Here is a 21,051-nt window from a genome sequence, read left to right on the forward strand (position 1 = left end):
GATATTGAATTTACTTGCTCTCATACGGATGATTATAACTGTAGTTTAAGCATTATATGAAAAACTGTAGATACTAGAAAGTTCTGATGTTAGATGTGGCGTCTCATCTCTGTTTTATTATTTTTTCTTAAATGTTCAGTAGAATAATCTATTTTCAGAATCATTGTGACACATTCTGACATTGGAGTGGTTTGATTTTATTTGATGCATTACTCTTTTTCAAAAATAGGATAAATGCCAAATGCCTCTATGAACTTCAGTGTTTATAGCCCAGGATTATTAATTAAATGTAGTTCTTCACTTGAAAAATAAGGCTACTGGACTCAACCAATTGGAGTGTGATTAATTTAATGTAGTTTGAAATGTAGGAATGACTGAGTGCAGTTAACTTTTTAGTATGTTATTTCTATTTCTTGAAACACACCCCCGTTTACAGATTTTTTTTTTTTTCTCCCCAGGCTAAGAAGATTTCTGTCCTTTTTAGTTTAGCCTTTATGGGCACATTGCAAATATGCCACCTCACTATTTCTCAGGTCTATTGTAGTAGGAGCCAATTCTTCATTTCTCTGCTTCTCACCTGTTTCTGTCTATTTATTTGTGTATAAGATGTCAAAGGAAAATGAAAAGTAACACCTCAAAATACCACCTTGAAAAAGAAAATGCCAACAAATTCTTTTCTGCACCTGAAGCTTTTAATTCTTTAATCCACTATGGAATGTTGCTTAATTACATATTTTATTATGCATAACTGAAAATTATGTACTTTAGTTTCAACAATGATATGAAAGCACGTATTGTTTATAAATAAAGAGAGGTTGGGTTGTCTCTCTTTTTTATGTTACAAATATTTGTGGAATTCTCACAGGTTCTCCATCTAAAATTGGCTTTTTGAAAATTCTCAGAGAGTTCTGAGAAAAATTTCATTTCAATATTTTCTCTAGAAATCAGAAAATTCATTCCTTTGCAAAAAGTCAGATAATGTCAGAATATCATTATGGGCAAAAACCACTGAACAGTTTGAATATTTTCATAAAAGTTTCATCTTAATTTTAATGAGTTTCACAAAGTACTTATTAATGGGAAAATGTTGCAATTGTTGAACTGGGGATGAGTCATCAGGGGTTCATTACATTATTCTTTTTTTCATATATCTGAACATTCCTATAATAAAGTGTATTTTTTTTTTTAGAAAAAAAATATTTTGTGTATATGGTTCTTACACCAGGACAGCACAATCTGGGGGTTAATATTTCGTACGCTTGCTCTCGATTACTCAGTGACAGACTTTTTCATATTAGCAAAATAAATGCTACATTAGATTTCTGAGAATTTCGAATGGCAATGAATGTTTTTACCTTTTCTGCATTTGGAAAATCTTTTATTAAGGAGAAGTAGCGATAGAAATGCGAGGGTAGAAGGTTTGGGTTTGAAACGAAGTGGCCACTTAAGAGCTGAACAAATCAGCCAGTTTGAGTTGCCCCCCCTCCCCACCCCGGGCCTTTGAAGGGGGCATCTCAGTGCCTCAGAGTGGGATGGAGACGGGTTGTGGCACTACCGTATATAACGCAGCATTCTGCAGATGGTGTCGCTGTTATCATTTTAAGCATATCCGAGTGCGCTGCTAGTAACAGGGCCTGAGAAGGTAAGAAGCCTTTGAAAGAGATCTGGTCAAATGTGGGCATTAAAATGGGAAACCGAGGCGAAGTAGGTGAAACCTGTCCCCACATTAAGATGCTCACTTTGCATCACTCTGCCACAGACTTGATGAATTAACAGACGGTAACTAATGGAAAGTTCTCGACATCCTCATTTAACAGATACTCTTTGTTCTTTTGTGAGTGGAATATCGGACCAGCACATGGGGGCATCGTATCTTTCGGCGGCGGGGTGTGTGTGTGTGTGTGTGTGTGTGTGTGTGTAGACATGATTAGATTCTTTCACTGTAATGAAAACGTATTTAAATACCACAAAAAGCAAATAATCAGTAACGGTTAAAAAAAAATCAACTAATAGGACAAAGATAATGTTCAATATTTAATCTAGAGCAAAACAGGTCACTTTAGAGTTTCGTTTCCTTGGCCAGGCAACAAGTATAAGGTGCTGTTTTACGGCATTTCCTCATCAAACATCATCACAGAGAATGGCGCCCAAGTCTCGTGCTTTTGATCACAATAGGGATATTAGCAGTTGAAAATAGTTGACAGAAGCTGACTTCGTGCACAACCTTGGTATAAGGCAAGAAGCCATAATGGAACTTTTTGGAATTATTTTTGATAAAGTTAAATTTGGAAATACATGATTCATATAAGTAGGGTAATGTAAGAAAGGCTTAAAAATGTTGCTCCTCTTTTAAACATTAATTCCAAACTATTTTTATTTAACATTTGGTATTGTTAAACAGGTAATAGTATTCTGGACATACACCTTCCACCACATTTAATAAGGGTACTTTATATTTTATCAAAAATGTGCATGTTAATAGATTGTAATTTAACCTTTGTCAAAAGACATGCAAGTATTTAGTATTTACATTAAACGGACTGCCTCCGAAGAAACACCGAATCTATAACATGCCCCCTTTAAAAGTCAAAAATATTTATTTGTAAGATAAACTATAGCATCAGTATCTTCTGATAGTTTAAATGTGATTCATATTTTTGGACCTTCATTGGTTTCCACACTATCATGCAAATTTTTGGCTTGCTTCAGCAAGATAGTCCTATTTTTATTGGCTATATAATAGGGTATATACATTTTAGCTGCTCTTTTTGAAAATATCACCAGGCAGTTCAGAATACCTCATTTATTGATAATATCGTGACAATCAAGGACCTTAATATCAGCTGATGATAACAATAGGGAATAGGGCAGAATTTAATAATGGCATGTATGGGACTGTCATTTTTACTCAATGTTGAACCATTTGAAAATGTTTTCTACTCAAGCTATATATTTTAGATAAGCACAGTTATAGATACCACTACTTGGGAAAAAAAAAAACCAAACACTTCTTTTGAGCTCAGAATTCCTTAGGACTAAATGTTAATCAATACACATTTTATACATAATATGTACAGACTTTTTAACCAAGCGCCACACAAGTAGGGCACACGGATTAGTTACCTTGGTTTTCAAAGGTTATGTGTCAACTCTGCATATTACGTGCCAAGGAGATACTGTCAACATTATTTTTTGCATAATGTGCAAGTATTATATGGCCACAGAGTGTAATACAAATTAGTGGCAAAGTGCTGAGGGAAGGAATCCATGACAGATTCAGACGCACAAGGTTGAATATTACCCGTAAACTACCTGACTCTGCTAAGGTCTTAGCACAAAGCGCTATGTCATGGGCATGCCCAGCTTTTAAAAGTTTCTGACGTACTTGGGCACAGTGAAGCTTGTTCAAGGAGTTTTACCATAGCCACTGGTAGTAAGAGAACTGGTATGAACAATAAATGACATTGGGGGAGCCGCGTGGAAAATCACCCAAACAAATCATTTCCAAATTGTGCCGTCTTCCCTGAAAACAATTTTGCTCACTCCATCATGACCATCAACTGTTTTTTGATATGTGCTTTTTATTTATTTATTTATTTTTGGTTTAAGATAGCGTTATTAGGAAGATTATGCTGCTTAAGTTGAAGGGTCTAAGTGAGACTATTATTAGTATCATATTGCGTTCTTACACACACTCATCAAATTCATTCAAAATGTTATTTCAAAAGAAATTAGATTATTGGGAATGGCAAAATCATATTTGCAACCCAAATTTTCCTTCTAAAAAAATTAAAAGTTCTGGCACCTTATATTCTGTTGGGCTGGTAAAAATAAATAAAATCAAAGTCTTTGATTTTTCCCTCTAAACCCAGGGATGGGGGGAGAGGAAGAGAGGATTTTGTAAAAAGCTTTACGGCATGTTAGTTTCTTTATTCATTTTTTACTACATGAAATCTAGTTTCTATTTTATTAATTCAAATTTCTTTTCCTCAAATGGTTTTCTCAACTCTAAGTGAGCAAGAATGTTTAAAAGTTGTTTTCTCATTTAATAGAAAGAATTGAAAACTTTTTCAATACAATTTTAAGTTACAGCAAACCAGCTGCCTTCAAGGCAGTTCAGCTGTGCTTCAAAAGTAAATAGTACTTTTACAGCTGAATTGGGAGTCTTCAATGATGCCATTTTAGTTTCTTAAGTAAAAGTTCAACATTAAAGCAGCCCAGTTGCCTACCAATGAGCTCATCAGTGCCTGCAAGAATGTTAGGCATGAAGAGATTGGGCAATTTCAGAACCAACTATCAAGGAACCCAGATTCCCTTATTAACATCTAGGAAGTCTTAAAAAGAAGCAGAAGAGATCAAGTGAATACAAAAAACTAATAATAATAATCAAAACCCGAAACCTTGGCCTCAAATCCTTTCCATGACCATTAGCACACCTCGTTTTATATCGTGGAATGTATGGAGTTTTATGTTGCGAGAATTTTGAAGAGGTGTTTAAATTCCGGGTGTGTTATTCTTATTTTCTTCCTTTAGTTCTTATAGTTATGACATGCACAACCAAATGAGCTCAGAGTTATTAACTTATATTCCATTTATAACTTTAAAAGATACATTGCTTACTAAGAGGTTTTTATACAGAAGTCCATTTTTCCCTACTTACTTTATGTTACTGTTAAAGGCCTTTAAAATATTTATACATTAGCTTTAAAAAAGTGTTGCCATAATTAAATATTGTGAAATAAATGTGGATGAATTCATTCTCAGCACATAACTCCTAGAGACTAGACTTAAGTTCTTGGTGGCAGGTCTTCTGACCACCCTACTATCTCTGTTTAGTAGGCAAATTAACCCCAAACAGGTTATGGTCTTCATTGTTAAACTTAAAAAACGAGCATGTGTCTGTGGTTTAAATTTACAGTGTTTCAAGTGACTTTTCAATCGCTCTTTTTAAAATCAGTCAAATATCATCAAGAAAATATTAACATGCACCTAACTGAGAGGGCCATCTCTGACTCTTTGAAGTTACTTCACATAAGCAGACAAACCCTACCATGTCATACCATACAAACAATTTTAATTGTGTAGTTACAGTCAATAACCACTCCTAATCAGAACATTTCTGCATAAAGAAAATTGTGATACACTTATAAAAACAACCAGCTGTAACAAAATAGCTGGTGTTTTCATAGCCATAAACTCATAAAAAAGAAATACACCTTTATACAGAAATTTTATACAGATGTAGCTTTAAAATTGATTGTAAACCAAAGGAAGACACATTGCAAACATCAATTATTTTCACATTAATTGCATAATTTTCTAAGGTGATCTATTAGTTTTATTTACCTAAGCTTATTTGCATGATAGTAAAAATTGCATACAACAATAAGAGTGAAGCTTATAGTATGAATTGCTTGGATAACATAGAGCACTTTTTATAGGCAACTGTGTAAAGCACATTTTCTCTATTTAAAACTTTTAAGACACTTTGTTTTACTGCCCATCAAAATACATTTATAAATAGAAAAGAATCAGTATGGTAACAAGAGAAGCAATATTACATTTAACGGAAACTTCCAAAAAATTAATTACAACATGATGCTGCAGATCTACAAATAAATAATGAGGACTAAATTGTGTTTCACATTTTTTTTCATTTTTTAAAAAATCATGTAACAATGAGAATGAAAAAAATTACAGTGAACTTTTATTTCCAAAATAAAAACAAATTTGAATTACGGCAGTGCCATATAATACAAGGCATTTGTTGGCATATGTCATCTTTAAACTGCATTCCACAGTCTATAGTTCTTTTGTAACATACAATAGAGTAACAAACTCTTTTTTTTTCTTTTTTTAAAATAAGGGGCGAGTTTCCAAAGATCAGTGTGGAGTGTTACAGAAATAATTAAAGGAAGGAAATAATAATCACAGAAGTTATAATGCTTGTTTGAGGCTCCAGAATAATTAAAAAAGAAAAATCACTGGTATCATGCTTACGGGGTACACACCTTGATGTGTCCCGTGAACACAAATTTTAATTTTTAATACCAAACAATCCTCAATGCTTCACCTGGGGCTGCCCAGCAGTTTGTAAAACAGTAAAACATTTAGTGCAGTCTGTATTATCCTTTCTCAACTTTCCTGTTTGTGCAAGTTTCTGAAGATTCATTGGCCAAACAATGAACAACAAAGGTTTTCGGAGAGAATACAAGGTGGACTTCTCCTGTCGTTAGTAAATACCAGTGGCACTGTTGAATGAAAATAATACTTGGATCTCAGTCTTTCAAGTCAGTGTTAATGTCCGTGTTTCCTTCCACTGACAGCTCTTCCTCTAGCTTCACCGAGAAAAGGGTGTTAGCATTTTTGTCTTGGACACTCTCTTCCAAATCCTTGAGCAACTCCTCTTCTTTGTATTCGGCCACATCCACCTCTAAGCCGGAGTTGTCCTTCAGTTTGCCGTGGTGCTTCAGGTAATACCGCTGGTTCTGAAAGAACTTGATGATGGTGTACTTGGGCAGGTCAAGCTGCGCGGACAGAGTCTGGATGGCCTCTTCGTCCGGGTACAGGCCTACGTCTTGGATGAAACTCTGGAGGATGCCCAGGGCTTCCACGGAAATTTTCGTTCGCGGCCGGGTCTTCTGCCGGTTCTCGTCCTCGGCCTCGGCGGGCGAGGCCACGGTGGGCTGCCGCGGGGGGAGCCGGGGCCCGGCGGGCTGCTGCGCCTGCGCCTGCGGGGGCGGCGGCGCCGGCTGCTGCTGCGCCTGCGCCTGTGGCTGCTGCTGCAAAGAAACAAGCGGACAGTCAGAGCTCTGCCTTCTGCCCTGGCAGCCGGGCAGCGCCGGCCGGGAGGACCCAGGGGACTGGGACTCCCACCTGTAGCTTCTCCCACCTGTAGCTCCTCCGAGGGGGACAGGGATTCAGGACGAAAAGGGAGGCCAGCCAGATGGCCCACGGCATCAGGGGAAGAAGTCAAAATGGTAAGAACCAGGGAAGGGAGGCACGAGTAGGGTTTTGGGGGGCTACTGGGCTCCCTTATCAGAGCTCCGTGGAGCCTCCCTACCCTTCATTTTCAGGCTGGCTCACGGAAGTGAAAGCTCAGCGCGCTGAAAATGTGAGCCGTGAACTTCACCGGAAGGATACGCATCAGAAGGCGAAGACAGCAAGGCAAATTATGATGTAAATAATTAACAAAGATTTAAAATGAAGATTGAGGAGTAAGGATTTCAAAGGCATTTTAGAAAGTAGTGCTACAGAGCCGTGGGGTAAAGACACCCGTGTTCTGCCCCATTTCATCCATGGCTTTAAAGCATGGAGCGAGAAAAGTCTTATTTCAATTCCAAAGAAAATGGGATAAAGGCCTGCTCTTCTTCACCATTATCCCTTAAGACTCCAAAGGATTTCTGAGATTCTCACGTTTGCGAATTTCCTACCAGTCAGTTCCGATTTAATACACACAGAATTTCTTACCAAATTGCACTAGGCTGACACTGCAAGTTTTTTTTTTTCTTACCAAAAAATAAAAGTTTGATCCCCCATACAACGGCTAGCAAATTGTTTTGTCTATAGTAAACTCATGTGATTAGGATTTAAATTTAGTGTATACAGACACGTTTTCGTAATTAGTGTCTGTATATGTGCTATAATTTCCATACACAATTATACATAACAAATGTGTGCCACGTGCACATACCGTATACTCTATGTCCATAATTTTTATCATCAAAGCAAATCAACCTGAGTAAGCAGCAAAATATTAGAGCGTTTGTACTGTGCCTAAGCATTTCCTTTTATCCCAAGAAACAATTTTATTAAAAAACAATTTACATCTTCAAACAAGTACTATTTGTATTACTATACGTATACCTTTCTCTTTTTTTGTTTTTGCTAAACAGTAAGTTTTTCAGGCTTTCATGATTATTTTAGTGCTTGATATCCTAAGGGATTCTCTTTTCCAATTTATCTTTAATACACACTCAAGGATTTTTTTTTTCCTAGTGGATGGATAACCCTATTATTGTTTTTAGCGCTATATATATATATTCCCCACCCACCCCCACAGCAATACCAAGAAATAATGCAGGTGATTCAACAAAGACAGTAGAATTTTAGGACTCTGGAAGGCAATGGCATTTTCTCTTAAAGGGAAAAGCTAAAAACATCCCCTAAGATGTGACAGAAATAGGTTCTAGAGCTCCAGTTCATTCAACATGCTTCCTTAGAAATCAAGGCCATCGGGCACCAACAAACTACCTGGTCCCAGAGCTTTCCAATCTCGATTCATAGCGGTGTTCCCTCCGTAGATGAATGGAGACAAGTCCCATGACAGGACTAGCTAAGCACAAGGCTGACTCTGCTGGCACAGTGCTCTCTGGCCACCACCATGGTTAGGATGTCCTTTGCAAGTCTGCAAATTGTGACCCAGGGAGCAGGTCTTTACACCACCCCCGCTCCAGCTGGCATAGGTAGCTTGTGCCCGCTCACCTGAGGAGCAGCACTGAGCCATGGTGCAGGGGTCAGCAGGCCTGGTAAGCAAACGCCTCTAGACTCTCCTTTCCCAAGGGTGGTGGGAGAGGGGCTCTAAAGGAAAGACAAACAGACGTGACTCACCCCTAACCTGTGTTCTGTGAGGGTGAGGGCAGACAGCTATAAGGTGAAGGAAGGGCCAAGGAGTCAGAGACAAGATTCCAATTAGGTTTCCCTCCCCTCCTCTCTTTGGACAGTATCCGAGGTAGGAAGTTGTGACTGTATAAGCCTCCTCTACAGAAACAGCAGTAATTCCCTTCCTCAAGGGCAGTATTGGTCCTCATTAAAAAAGTGGGTGGTATTTATAAAATGGATTTTTAAAAAACAAAAACAGGACTTGAGCTCTCACACAAAAAACAAGCCGATTCTAACAAAGATGCAGTTGCCAAACCAGAAGTGTGAAAAAGGGGGTTCCTGCCACTTTGTGGGTGGGGAGATGAAGGAAGAGGAACACAATACACATGTTGGAAAAAGTGTGCTGATTTTCCTTGTATTCCCCTGAGCAAGATGGCAGTGTATCGTTATCTCTTGCTAAAGCCTATGTTTAGACTGGCGGGAAGAAGAGAAACGCTAATTTCCGGGCTAAGTTTAAAGCTCTATTTGCTTAGTGCTATATTCAATCGGCCAAGGTGAACGAACCTGAATCTGCTCTGCTGGAACATGGATAATGTGGGGCGGCCTGTCGCCATGGTGATGCACCGCGTTGCTCTCCTGTTCATAAATGGCATCACGTTCTGGCTGAGGAAGACTGAGGAACCTTCGGATCATGGAGAGGTTCTCCCATAGAGTCCTGTTTTCTGGAGAAGGATCTTCTTTCCAGCGTAACAGCTCACACAACCACCCCTTAGAGACAAGGGCATAATAGGTCAGTTCATGCCTGGGGGGGGTTGATATTTTCCATTAAGAGCTAAAAAGAAAAGACCCTGTGAGGTTAACTTTTTTCATAAGCTCAAAAACACTCCAATGTGCTTGAAAAAATGTTTTTTAACCTGTTCAGAGACAATAGCTGTGGCTGTCAAGGAGGCAGGCTCTGTTTCTAATAAATGTTCAGATTTGCATCTTAAAGGAGGGTCATGTTCTTTAAGATTCCAAGGGCAAGACACATTTACCACGGACTTGGCAATATGTGAAATAGAAAAGCAAAGTTGAACGTGCTTCTTGTCTTGCCCAGCTTTCTTGTCTGATGAGCGGCCATCTAAGATCCTGAAGGTCTTTAGGAAGAGACAGCACAGATTTTTATAATAATTTGTTTCCTAAAAGGGTTCCCGGAGTTTATGATTTTTGTACTAGGAAGGAAACTGTGTGCAAACGTGTGTGTGTGTGTGTGTGTGTGTGTGACAGAGACAGAAAGGACACGTGCAGCAGAGTGAGCAAGAATGTCATCCGGTGTAAAGCGTAATGATCAGAATGGGCGTTAGAAAACTTCTCCAAGAAACAACTTTCCAGAAAGACATCTCAGAGCCTGTTTTTTCTGCCCATTGCGGTGCACAACATATGATTCACCAGACAAGAATTTTAATAGATTTCCTGAGCTGAGAGAGAAGAAAATGTCCAATGAATGCTAAAACCTGAACCTCTCTGATGACTCCCCTAAGGCCCCATTTTTGATCCTCAGATTATCAAGAACGGAGTGGACCAAGAGAGTACATCGTCTAACATTTCCTAATCCTCATCCCAGAGGTTCTTCATCTCGGCTGCCGTGATGGACACTAGGCAATGCGGTGGAGAGTAAGAGGGAGGCTGTCCCACCCAGACCCCCTTCGCCAAGCAAGGCAACCACCTCTAGCTGGCGTGCTGCCTGCTGAAAGCTCACAGCCATACTCTTCTCTGGAGCAATGTTTGCAGTCATCTCACCTGGAGATGACTGGACAGTTACTCCACATCCTCACTGACCCCCTCACACCCTGGGGTGGCCAGTGATTGGCTTACCCAGTGGTACAATGTCCCTGCCCTCTTCCCCCAAAGTGACAACTCACTCAACCCTTCGATTTACTCTCTGGAGATGGCCTTCCCCCTTCTTCTTGCTCCCTCCCCCCATCAATACAGACTACCTGAAACCACATTCTTACTGGACCCCTTCCTCTTCTCTATCCTCTCTCACTTCTTCCAGGTCCTTCACCAAATCATAGACACTTGATTCCCTGTCTTAGGCTCTGCTTTAGGGACTTGACCTAAGATGAAGGGGCTTCTTGGAAATTCCAAGTAAATTAGTTGGATGGGAGTGGAACGAGCAGAGTTTCTTTATTATCTGATTTTTAGAACTAGCCAAGGAGAGGTGTGTGTGTGTGTGTGTGTTGTTGCGATTGTTGTGTGGGGTGAGACCAGTGAACGGTATGACTTTTTTTCCCACCTTCCCAAACTGAACCACTGGAGAAAATTCTCCTTCCCCTTCTAACTGCAATATACAGTGAAAAGAAATAAGGCCCATTCTTCCCCAAATGGCCTATTGGAGAGAATTTAAAAGAAAAGCTGGAGAGCTGATAACATCAGCTTCCCAAGGCCCACCTACTAACCAGCCAAGGGTGAGTGACTGTTGCTAAACCTCAAGAGACCTACTAATTTTTCTGAGACATTTGTTTCTCTACTCGGCAGGTCTTGTAATTAAACAAACACGTACGAGGGGATGGTCATGCAATCATGCACTCATTCAATGCCACTGAACGCGTAATTCAAGGCTAAGAGAGCAGGCGGTAAACTGCAGATTGACCTGAGAGAATATTAGTTAAAAAATAATAATTGTGATTAGAATGTCACTGAACATGCTTCTTTTCTAACCATGGCGATTCTGTTTATTTCCAGAAAAACATGATGATGTGTCGTATTTCAGCTCTCCTTCTAGGAGTGTAATGTTAACTCTCGAACTGTATTTGAATATCTGAGCTATCTGAGACCCACGTGCATTCGGTGCCCCAGAGATGTTTATTGAGCTCTTATTGGCCAATATTTGCTATCGGATTGAGCCATGAAAACATTTTACGTATTCCTACATCTCAGCCATTTCTTAACACTTTACCTGTAAGTTTTGATGCTGTGCAAGTTTTAGACCTACGTCTTCCTATAGGCTTGAATATTAACTATGGTTCAGATACCTCTCCTCCCCGCCTCTGTCTCCATTCTTCAGCTACGGCAACGGGCAGGCCTCCATGCCGAAACGGAGCAAATTGCTACAGTTCTGTTTACCTTTCAAGATGTTAGAAGGTTCACAAAAAACAACAGAAAAGTTGTTTTTTGGGGGGGAGGGGAGTTTTTTGTACTTAGCTAGTATCGTAGACTATTGTAGTAAGTGCTAAATGTCGAATATCTAAGATTTTTTTTTAAAGAAATAAATGCTTGTAACTAAAAATTACTAAAAGTTAAATTTTAAAAACAATTCACGTATGAAAAGCTTCTTGGAGAGAGCTGAAAAACTCCAATAATTTTTCCAATCCTTTAGAAACTTTTTAAAGTAACAGATCAGTTAGCACTCGGATATATGTGAAAAAACATGTGGATCACAGATGTTCTTTGGAAAAGAAAATCATTAGTTCTTTTAAAATGGCTAATAATGATAGCTAATTCCTAAACAATCACACTCATGCTGGTTTAACAAATATTTCAGAAAAGGAGCCCTGACTCATTCAACAAATATTTTGCTCATATTGTCACTTCTGTGTCTCTATGCTTATGAGATGGATCCTTATTTTTATTAATTGCCCATGACTAACATAACATTTCCAGTAGTTTGCTATTAACCTCTGCCCTTAAATAATACTACTAATTCCTTATCTAAAAATAATTTGATGAATTATAAGTTTGAAGCATGTCTCTGCTAGCCTTTCAAGAGACATGATGATTTTAAGAGACTGAAATCAGATGCTTCTTAGAAAAATATTTAACGGTGCAGCTGGGAACTGTTAGTTCTACAAGGGTATTCCAAAAAGAAAAAAAAAAAAACTAGAAGGGGGAAGTGCTTTTCTTGATGTGTGTATCTCTTAAAAAATAATGAAAAACAGACATTTTGACACGCTAGCTCTTTGTCAGCAGAGACACTGGCGCATTCCCAATTTACGCTGGCAAAAATAAGATTAATTCATTCTAATACTATTTAAATACTTGGAATATTCTGACTACCTCAAATCCTATCCATTGAGACTCGATGAATGATGACAGTAATCTGATCTATGTTTTGCACAAAGTAACTAAAAAAAGCCAAATGCTTTCTAATTCCCCAGTACCTTTTTCTAGGTCACTTTTCCATAAATGATATTGTTAGAGCAAATAAACTTGGTAAGACAATGAACATGTCAGACTATTGTAATATTTGACAAATAATGATGATTCCCCTAAGTCCTGTATTGGTTTTTAAATGATAAATGTATAGATTTACTTGATAGAGGAGAGACAAGAAATGAAATGCAGTACTTTGTTGCAAAATGTGAACATAATTACATTTTTAAGAGCAGTCTCTGGGACTTGAAATATTGTAAGACCATAGGCAGGAGTAGTGAGCTACTCCCCAAATTAAATTAGGATCGCGACGGTTCTGTACAGTAGAAAAGACAGGAGAGTAACAGCCTTAAAATAATGAGACCGATCCCTTCTCAGAAAACTAAAATGGTACAAGGAACAACCTAAACTTTAAATGTAGTAAATTTGCCAAGCAACATTACGCTGCATATAAAGAGGGCAAAATATAAACAGTAGCCACATGTAAATAAATTAGTAAAACTTTCAGGATGTTACTACTTTTCAAACTGACGAAGTTTAATTTGACACCTTCTGTTCTAAACCCTTTGTTTCTACTCAAAATCACGCCTTGAGCTGTTGCTATCAATCACAGCACTCCCCTTATTACTTAAAAAAACTGGCATGAACCCTGAAGAAGCTGAAAATGCCATGCAGATGAATTCTGAGATAATATGTTCAAACCTGTTATATACAACACAAATCCTGTAAAGTTATGTATTGTAAACCTACATTTATTGAGAACTAAAAGTCTTAAATCCATCTGCCACAAAGGAAATACTGTTATGTACTTTATAGTAACCAAGAACCATCTGCAAATGTCTTGCTACCGTAAGCAAGAAAATGGTGCAGAAGATGCTAAACCTAGGACTTGCGTGAAATAAATAACATTCGTTTGACTGGTTTTGGTGAGGGATCTATTAAAAAAAAAAAAAAGTAAGATCAGGGGGGATAAAAAAGAAAGGGAGAAAATGCAGACTGACTGCCAAACCAGTCCTGAAAAAAAGCAAAACAAACTCAATGACAACACAATGGCAATTTATTATGGTCCATGAAACACATGACTGTATGCTCATTTTAAAGGAAAAATTAGCAGTTCTAAACTCAATATTCTAATGATGTGCTTTACTGACAGAATCTTGTTGTACCACATTTAAATAAAAATCCTGGCACCTCCATCTCTCAGCTGCTAATTTCCAACCAAACTCAATCCCTGATTTCCACTCCACTCTTTTTAGAACAATTAATTCAAGTCAATTCACTTTGAACATCTTAACAGAGAAGGGGGTGCGCAATGATTTTAATTGAGTCAGAGAAGTAACCTTTCTTGAATGAATTTATTGTGCCTCTACAGTCTCACGCACGTAAAAAAGAGAAGCCCTTCCAAGGGCCTGTTCTGTGACAAAGCTGGGAGCACATAACACACAAGACAACTCGTTTTCCAGGGGAAAAGAGGCTTCAGTATTCTCTAAGAAAAAAGAGTCATTTCATACAAGATACAGAGATGTATCTATTACTGTTATGTACATATACATTTTAAACCCAAGAGCCATAAAAAAGAAAGAAAGAAAGAAAATGACAATTCTAGCTGCAACGAAGAAGGAGAAACACATTTTAAGAAACGGAAGGATAATTTGAGTTCTAAAAAGCAAAACATTTTATAGTCTGTATTTATTCCCCCTCACCCTCATCTTTTACGTGTTATTTGCAGGAGTATTTTGTTCCAATCTCTGGGGCATATAGTATAATAATATATGATATTAAAAGAAATCAATCTAAATAGGGACGTATTTGATACAAACATTTTAGTGGAAAGCATGAATTACATTTTAGCTAGTAGTAGGAACAAGGATTAAATACATAATCCATTAAATAGTACTTCCAACACAAAAAAATTCAGTATTGTAGACTAAACTACACCAGGCATTTTGAATGAGTACATTTTCAACAACAACTAACTATAAAGCTAGCAATTTATCATTCAGCAAATAATTTTCTACTTTTAAAAGAATCCGTAAGTGTTACTTATGCTAATGAAGACAGTTTTTAATATGCCCACAAACACGCTGATAGAGGGCAATTTTTTTTTTATTTACAAAGCTGTCGGCACTCAAGGGTAATTTCATATCAGTGTTCTATAAGCTGGGGGGAAAATGGGTTCTAATTGTCAGAGTTGCGGAATCTTTCACCTTTAGCACGAAGGTTTAAAGATCTCACAAAGATGCAAAGTGACTAATGACGTTTTAAGCTACCCCTCTGACATCCCAGAAGCATTCCATTTTCACACTTTTTATGTTTTACCACTGCCTCAAATACAGTCTTAACACACAGTACTGCTCTGGGGGCCCAAATGCAGACACATAAAGGGGCTCATGGAGGGGACAATCCCGGCTTCCAGGCTTGAGGCCTGGATGCTTCATGCACCAACTTCGACCCTCTTTTTCACGAACGATCATCACACTTCTAACAGTGAGAAACAGAATAGTGGCAAAGCAGTATTGAAAGCATTTTTAAATTATTTACTAGGTTAAGAGGGTGAGATGATACTTTAAATACATCAAATTTCATCGTCTAGGCCATTTTTTGGTGGCAAAGTGGTATTGATCTTTCCAAATGCTTAAAATTAACTATTTTCCAGAAGGTCATTATTTGATTAAAGGCATTAAAGTTGAGGGCAAGAAGCGATGCACTTTTTCTTCTTCCCCATTCAAATCATCATATAATTTAATAAAAACCATCCCATCATGTCCTGTAATAAAAACGCTTATCTTAAGATACTGTTCTTTACCTAACATATTAACCTTTAAATGTTATGAAGTTCTTCAGAAAAAAAACCTTTGCTAAAGCAGATTATTCTATAACATAATGAGAGGCCCCCACCATTAACATTAATAAAGATACATGTTCTCTTCTATGGAATTAGTAGGAAATACATTAATCTTTCTCCCCAGTTTAATAACATCTACTCTGGGTATAGTGAAGAGAATCTCAGCAGGCGTCGTAACTTTTCCTGCTAAGTTAACAACGGTCTTATTAAAGAAAACATGGGAAATAAGTTTGAACAGAGACGTACCAATAAATTTTCATGCTAAAAGTAGCACATTACATTCACTTTATTTAAAGAGGGGTTTTAAAAAGAAATATTTAGGGTCGTGAGTTCAAGCCCCATCGTGGGTGTGGAGCCAACTTAAAAAGAAACATATTTAAATGGCATATGTGTGTGTGTATGTATCCCCAAGTACATTTATTTTCAAGGTATGGCTTCTGATATTTGTATTTGCTGAAAAGAAAAAAAAAAATCATGATATTTAAAAATTACTATGATTTTTATACTTCCAAACTGGAATTTTTAAACTCTCTCCAGGTTATATAAGGGACTTAATATCTTAGCCAAAAATGTGTGGGTTTCCATATTGTGGAAATAGGACATACAATGGCTACCCGTAAATTTCTCATGAGTCCATTTTTGCTACTTTGTCTTTAAGAGGTTAAATACATCTAACAGAGTTTCTGGAGGTTTCTTCCCCACCCCCCACCCCCCCACCCCGCCCCGGAGGTTTGTGCTCATACAATCTGAGGAAAAGTCCCCATTAAAATTTAGTGAATTTTGAATAATCAGAATCATTGGTAAATAATTTTTATTATGCAATTTTGCTTAAAATTTAAGCAAGTAAAAAAAGGAAAGTGGTTTTTATGTTCCCCTCTTTTCTACCTTCTCAAAGCCACGGACTTTATAGCACACATAAATACAGTGTTTTCTTTTCCTACAGATTGTTTGATCCATAATAAGATCATCAGATGACAATCTGGCCAGAGTAGATAAAAACAGGCTCATTTAAAAAGGTTGTTGGGCAAGGAGATCTTACAGTTTAAAGAATATTTTCAGGAGGGAGAATCTGAGTAGGGAAAAGAAGGAATGAAGAGAAAAGCATGAAACTGTAGATAACATATTAAAACTAGAAAGAAAATAATCTTATAATTTGGAACAGAATTCCCACAGAAAGGCTGAACCTTCCTTTAAAAACATTAGATTTGAAAGATATCTAACTTAAAAGTTTAATTCTTCTTATACTTCATAAACTAACCTGCTTTCAAGACAGTTTCTTCAAAGCTTAAATGAAACAAACAAAAATCTGGCTTACATGCCTGATGCTTGAATATGGGCTTAGAAAATTAATTTTTTGTTTTTTCCCCTCAACCTAAAATGTATTTTTGACATTACAGAAGTTTCAGTGATATGATTTGGCTCCTGTTTAACATTTATACACACTGTGCCTTGATGTCTTATATTTTTTAAAAGATTTATCCATTTATTTTAGAGAGAGAGAGAGCATGTGTGCGTGAGCAATGCGGAAGGGGCAGAGGGAGAGGGAGAGAGACTCTTAACTAGTCTCCAGCTGAGCACGGAGCCTGAGGCAGGGCTCAATCCCGGGACCCTGAGATCATGACCCAAGCCGAAACCAAGAGTCGGATGCTCAACGACAGAGCCACCCAGGCAGCCCAATATCTTACTTAAGCTTTTATTCTCTCCTCATTCTCCACAGTTACTGTTGTTAAAAAACAGAAAACTCAGTACTGCCAAGTTTCATCAACGCTAGCCTTGTTTCTATCATAAAGAATCATCTCCTTTCCACCTGTCCATCAATGACTTGTCAGTCTGGGACCCTTCTTCCTCGAATTATGCTTTTAGACACCAAATATTCTTTTTAATTATTTCTGATGGACAATTATTTTGATTTCTGAACAAAAAAGCTTTTAAGTAATCATTCCTTTTCTTAACGCAGGGGAAAAAGTACACCAATGATGCCTAGAGCTTTGGTGAAGAATGAGAGAACAAGTGATGTCTAATTTAGCCTATGGAACTTCCTGACAGGTAAATTACAGGTGTAACTAAGCTTTCTTGAATCCCCCTAGCCATCCCCCTAGCCATCTTTGAGATGCCCTTGGACAAGAGACACTGGGATCACTGCTCTGGTCTTCTGTTTTCAAACTGCCAAAGTTATCTTACTGCTCAAAATGACTTTTCAAAGGCTTCCCATTATAGAGAAAATGCTCACACACCCTAGAGCGGCCCTGACGGCTGCTCCCAATAGCATTCATGTCCTAATTCACTGGACTATTTATTAGCTGTTGTCCCGCATTTCCCCACATTCTATTCTCCATCCTTCATACTAACAGGAAAGCCTTTTCTCCTTTTTCCTGCCCATCCACATACTAAGTCTCCTTCAACTCACGCTCGAGCACCTCAGTATGTCGATAGAGTGTTATATGCCACGTAGGCGCTTATGTCCGTGAACTTGAGCAAATTACCTTTCTGAGCCTCAGATCCTCCTCTACAAAGAACGGACGATAGTATTAATAGTATTAATCTTGCAGGATTGTGGCTGGTACAAACGAAATAGAACACATTCAGCCCCGCGCCTGGTCCATGATAATTACAAAAAGGTCTGATGAACTTAACTGAAAGCACTTGCCTAAAAATGGTTCACAGTATATTTGGGAGGCATTCAAAAATAACTGCCAGTGCAAGGCCGTGCATGAGAAATAAAGGTCAATGCTGGACAAACACCAAGTGGGATCCAAGTGGCGAGGAGGAAGAGATGGGCTGAGTGGTCAAGGAAGTCTATACTGATGAAAAGTGATATTGGGGGGCGCCTGGGTGGCACAGCGGTTAAGCGTCTGCCTTCAGCTCAGGGCGTGATCCCGGCGTTCCGGGATCGAGCCCCACATCAGCCTCCTCTGCTATGAGCCTGCTTCCTCTCCCACTCCCCCTGCTTGTGTTCCCTCTCTCGCTGGCTGTCTCTATCTCTGTCGAATAAATAAATAAAATCTTTAAAAAAAAAAAAAAAGAAAAGTGATATTGGCTTGGCCTTGAAAAATGGGCAATATTTAAAATAGGGTGGATAATGAAAAAAAGAGGAAGATGAATTAGCGATGTACCAGGAAAAACAGGTAGACCAGTCGCTTTTTGAGCGGACTATGCCCACCATTCTTTTGCTATAACTCTTTACCATACTGGACTTTCTGGGAATACTTAATTCCTGTGACCTCACCTCCTGTACAGACAGTACTTCTAAGATCCATTTGTTGAGAAAGCCTGGGTTTTCATTTGAATTCCTATTTTACTACTTACCAGCCCTGGTCAAGTTATTGAAATTCTCTAGACCTCAATTTTCTCCTCTATAAAATGGGGGTAATTTTACCACTATTCATAGGGTGTGTGAGAATTAAATGAGACAATTCCTGCAAGGAGATTGGCACACAGTAACGTTATGATGAATGTCATTACTGTTTTTATTATTGTTGTCATGATCACAAAGAGAATCCAAAGGAATGTGACTATCTAGGGAGTTAATGAAAATAATTCAGTTATTACGTCCTAACCTGAACCCACTCTCTTCCTCCCACAGACTAGGTTCTCCTCCGATGTAGTTTAACTCAATTAATAGCATCACCACCCACCCAGTCACCTGGGCTGAAAGGCTGTTATTTGAAGTATAAATTGGTATAATCTTACTGAAAGGCAATGTGGAAATGTTGAACGTAGAAATGTCTAGTAATCACCTTTAAAACACAAAAGCCTTTTTTGATCCAGTAATTCTACTTCTGAGAACCGATCCTAAATAAATGATAATTAAAGAGGTATACAAATAGTTAAGTATCCTAATGTTTGTGCTAGCATTATCCGTGACAGCAAAAGGAGAATATGACTTAAACGTACCTCAATAGGGAATTAAAAGGTATGTGTATCATCTGAATAAATGTAAGACATACACACGTACACACGTACGTATGTACACGTACATACACGTGCATGTGTGTGTCTAAAGAACATGAGGCTATCTTTAGTTAACTGGGATTATGGGTATTTCTTATTTATGCTTGCATTTTTTGACTTTGCTATAGTAGCTGTATGTTTTTAATAAAAAAAAATAGCAAACAGCTTCAATTAAAAATCTGATTTTTCGGGGCGCCTGGGTGGCACAGCGGTTAAGCGTCTGCCTTCGGCTCAGGGCGTGATCCCGGCGTTATGGGATCGAGCCCCACATCAGGCTCCTCCGCTATGAGCCTGCTTCTTCCTCTCCCACTCCCCCTGCTTGTGTTCCCTCTCTCGCTGGCTGTCTCTCTCTCTGTCAAATAAAATAAAAATAAAATCTTTAAAAAAAAAAAATCTGATTTTTCTTGTCTGTTTGCTTTGTGAGGCAACCATCATGAATTCCTACCAGTTCTACCCCTTCAGAACGTTTCTTGAATTGGTTCCTTATTTTCCATTCCTACTGCTCTGGTTCAGGCCCGTCAGCACTTCTTCCATGAACTAAGGCTGATGGGTTACTTGAATCCAGGCCACCCCCATCTCAGCTGAATTACATTTATCACAAACAAACGTCCACACAAATAGCCCTTTGAATGGCATCCTCTTCACTTTCCTTCACCCAAAGGGCCTGGACAGGCCCCGAGGCTCACACTTCAATGAGTAAGTGTAAAAATGAAGCAAAGGATTCCCTGTAACACTGAAGTGGCAGTAAGGTTGGGGAGAGAGGAAGGTATAAAAACTGCACAGTCTGGACCCTTTAGTTGGGGGCAAGAAACCGTACACAGCTCTGTTATTCCTGAGGATACCATGCATTGTAGCAAAGTCCAACAACTTGCATTTATAATGATGCTGCATTTCAAAAATCAGATTCAAACTGAGCTCAGCTTACCAGGTTTCAGGAGGCCGGGAAGCGCTCTTAAAGGCTTCTGTCAAAAGCAAATACATCTGATTGTTCAAAGAAGCTGAATGGGAAACTTCTCTCTTCCCAAACCCCTCAATCCAAATAAATATGTGCTCTTATACGGCAACGTTATGAAGCAAATTTCTTACAAGTTGCCTCCTGAAGTCACTATTAAAATTTTACAGTGTTTATTTTTTTATTCAAAATTGTGAAGATCATGGAGAAAAAAATGTTGCTGAATTTGCACATATGCCATGTGCAAAGAAAACAAAAAAGAACTATAAAAATGTGAACTTATAAGATCAATCATTTTTAGGTGATGATTTACCTGATACAGTGGTTTGTTTGCTTACAGAAATAACTTACTACAGGTTATTTTAACAAATATTTCTGCCAATGCATTTTTAATTGATTTATATGAAACTTTTCAACACTGCAGATAATCTCCGAGAATGAGCTACACGTCCCATTATGCATATTTAGGGGCTGGGAATTAAAAATTTAAATCTTCCCTCTATGATATCCTAGGAAAGATAACAAAGAATTTTTAAAACCAGGGGAAGGCAATTTGGGATTGTAAAAGTTA

At 38.3% G+C, this 21,051-nt stretch overlaps 1 protein-coding gene across 4 annotated transcripts in view; it reads right to left on the bottom strand.

Annotated features, from left to right (window-relative positions):
* Positions 1–5,054: 5,054 nt before the first annotated feature.
* The window catches only part of SATB1 (SATB homeobox 1), a 98,915-nt gene continuing 82,918 nt past the window's right edge, over positions 5,055–21,051 (bottom strand). For 2 of the 4 annotated variants that reach the window (XM_040636854.1, XM_040636855.1), the window contains exons 10-11: positions 9,166–9,369; positions 5,055–6,782 (exon numbers count right to left, since the gene is read on the bottom strand). In XM_040636854.1, the coding sequence (XP_040492788.1) occupies positions 6,279–6,782; positions 9,166–9,369 (708 nt within the window). In that variant the 3' untranslated portion in view covers positions 5,055–6,278. Of the gene's footprint in view, positions 6,783–6,892; positions 6,902–8,484; positions 8,581–9,165; positions 9,370–21,051 lie in introns of all 4 variants that reach the window. The other 2 variants (XM_040636857.1, XM_040636856.1) reach the window with 2 other exon arrangements.

The sequence above is a fragment of the Ursus maritimus genome, unplaced genomic scaffold, assembly GCF_017311325.1.
Source record: "Ursus maritimus isolate PB19 unplaced genomic scaffold, ASM1731132v1 scaffold_20, whole genome shotgun sequence".
Classification (NCBI taxonomy): Eukaryota; Metazoa; Chordata; class Mammalia; order Carnivora; family Ursidae; genus Ursus; species Ursus maritimus.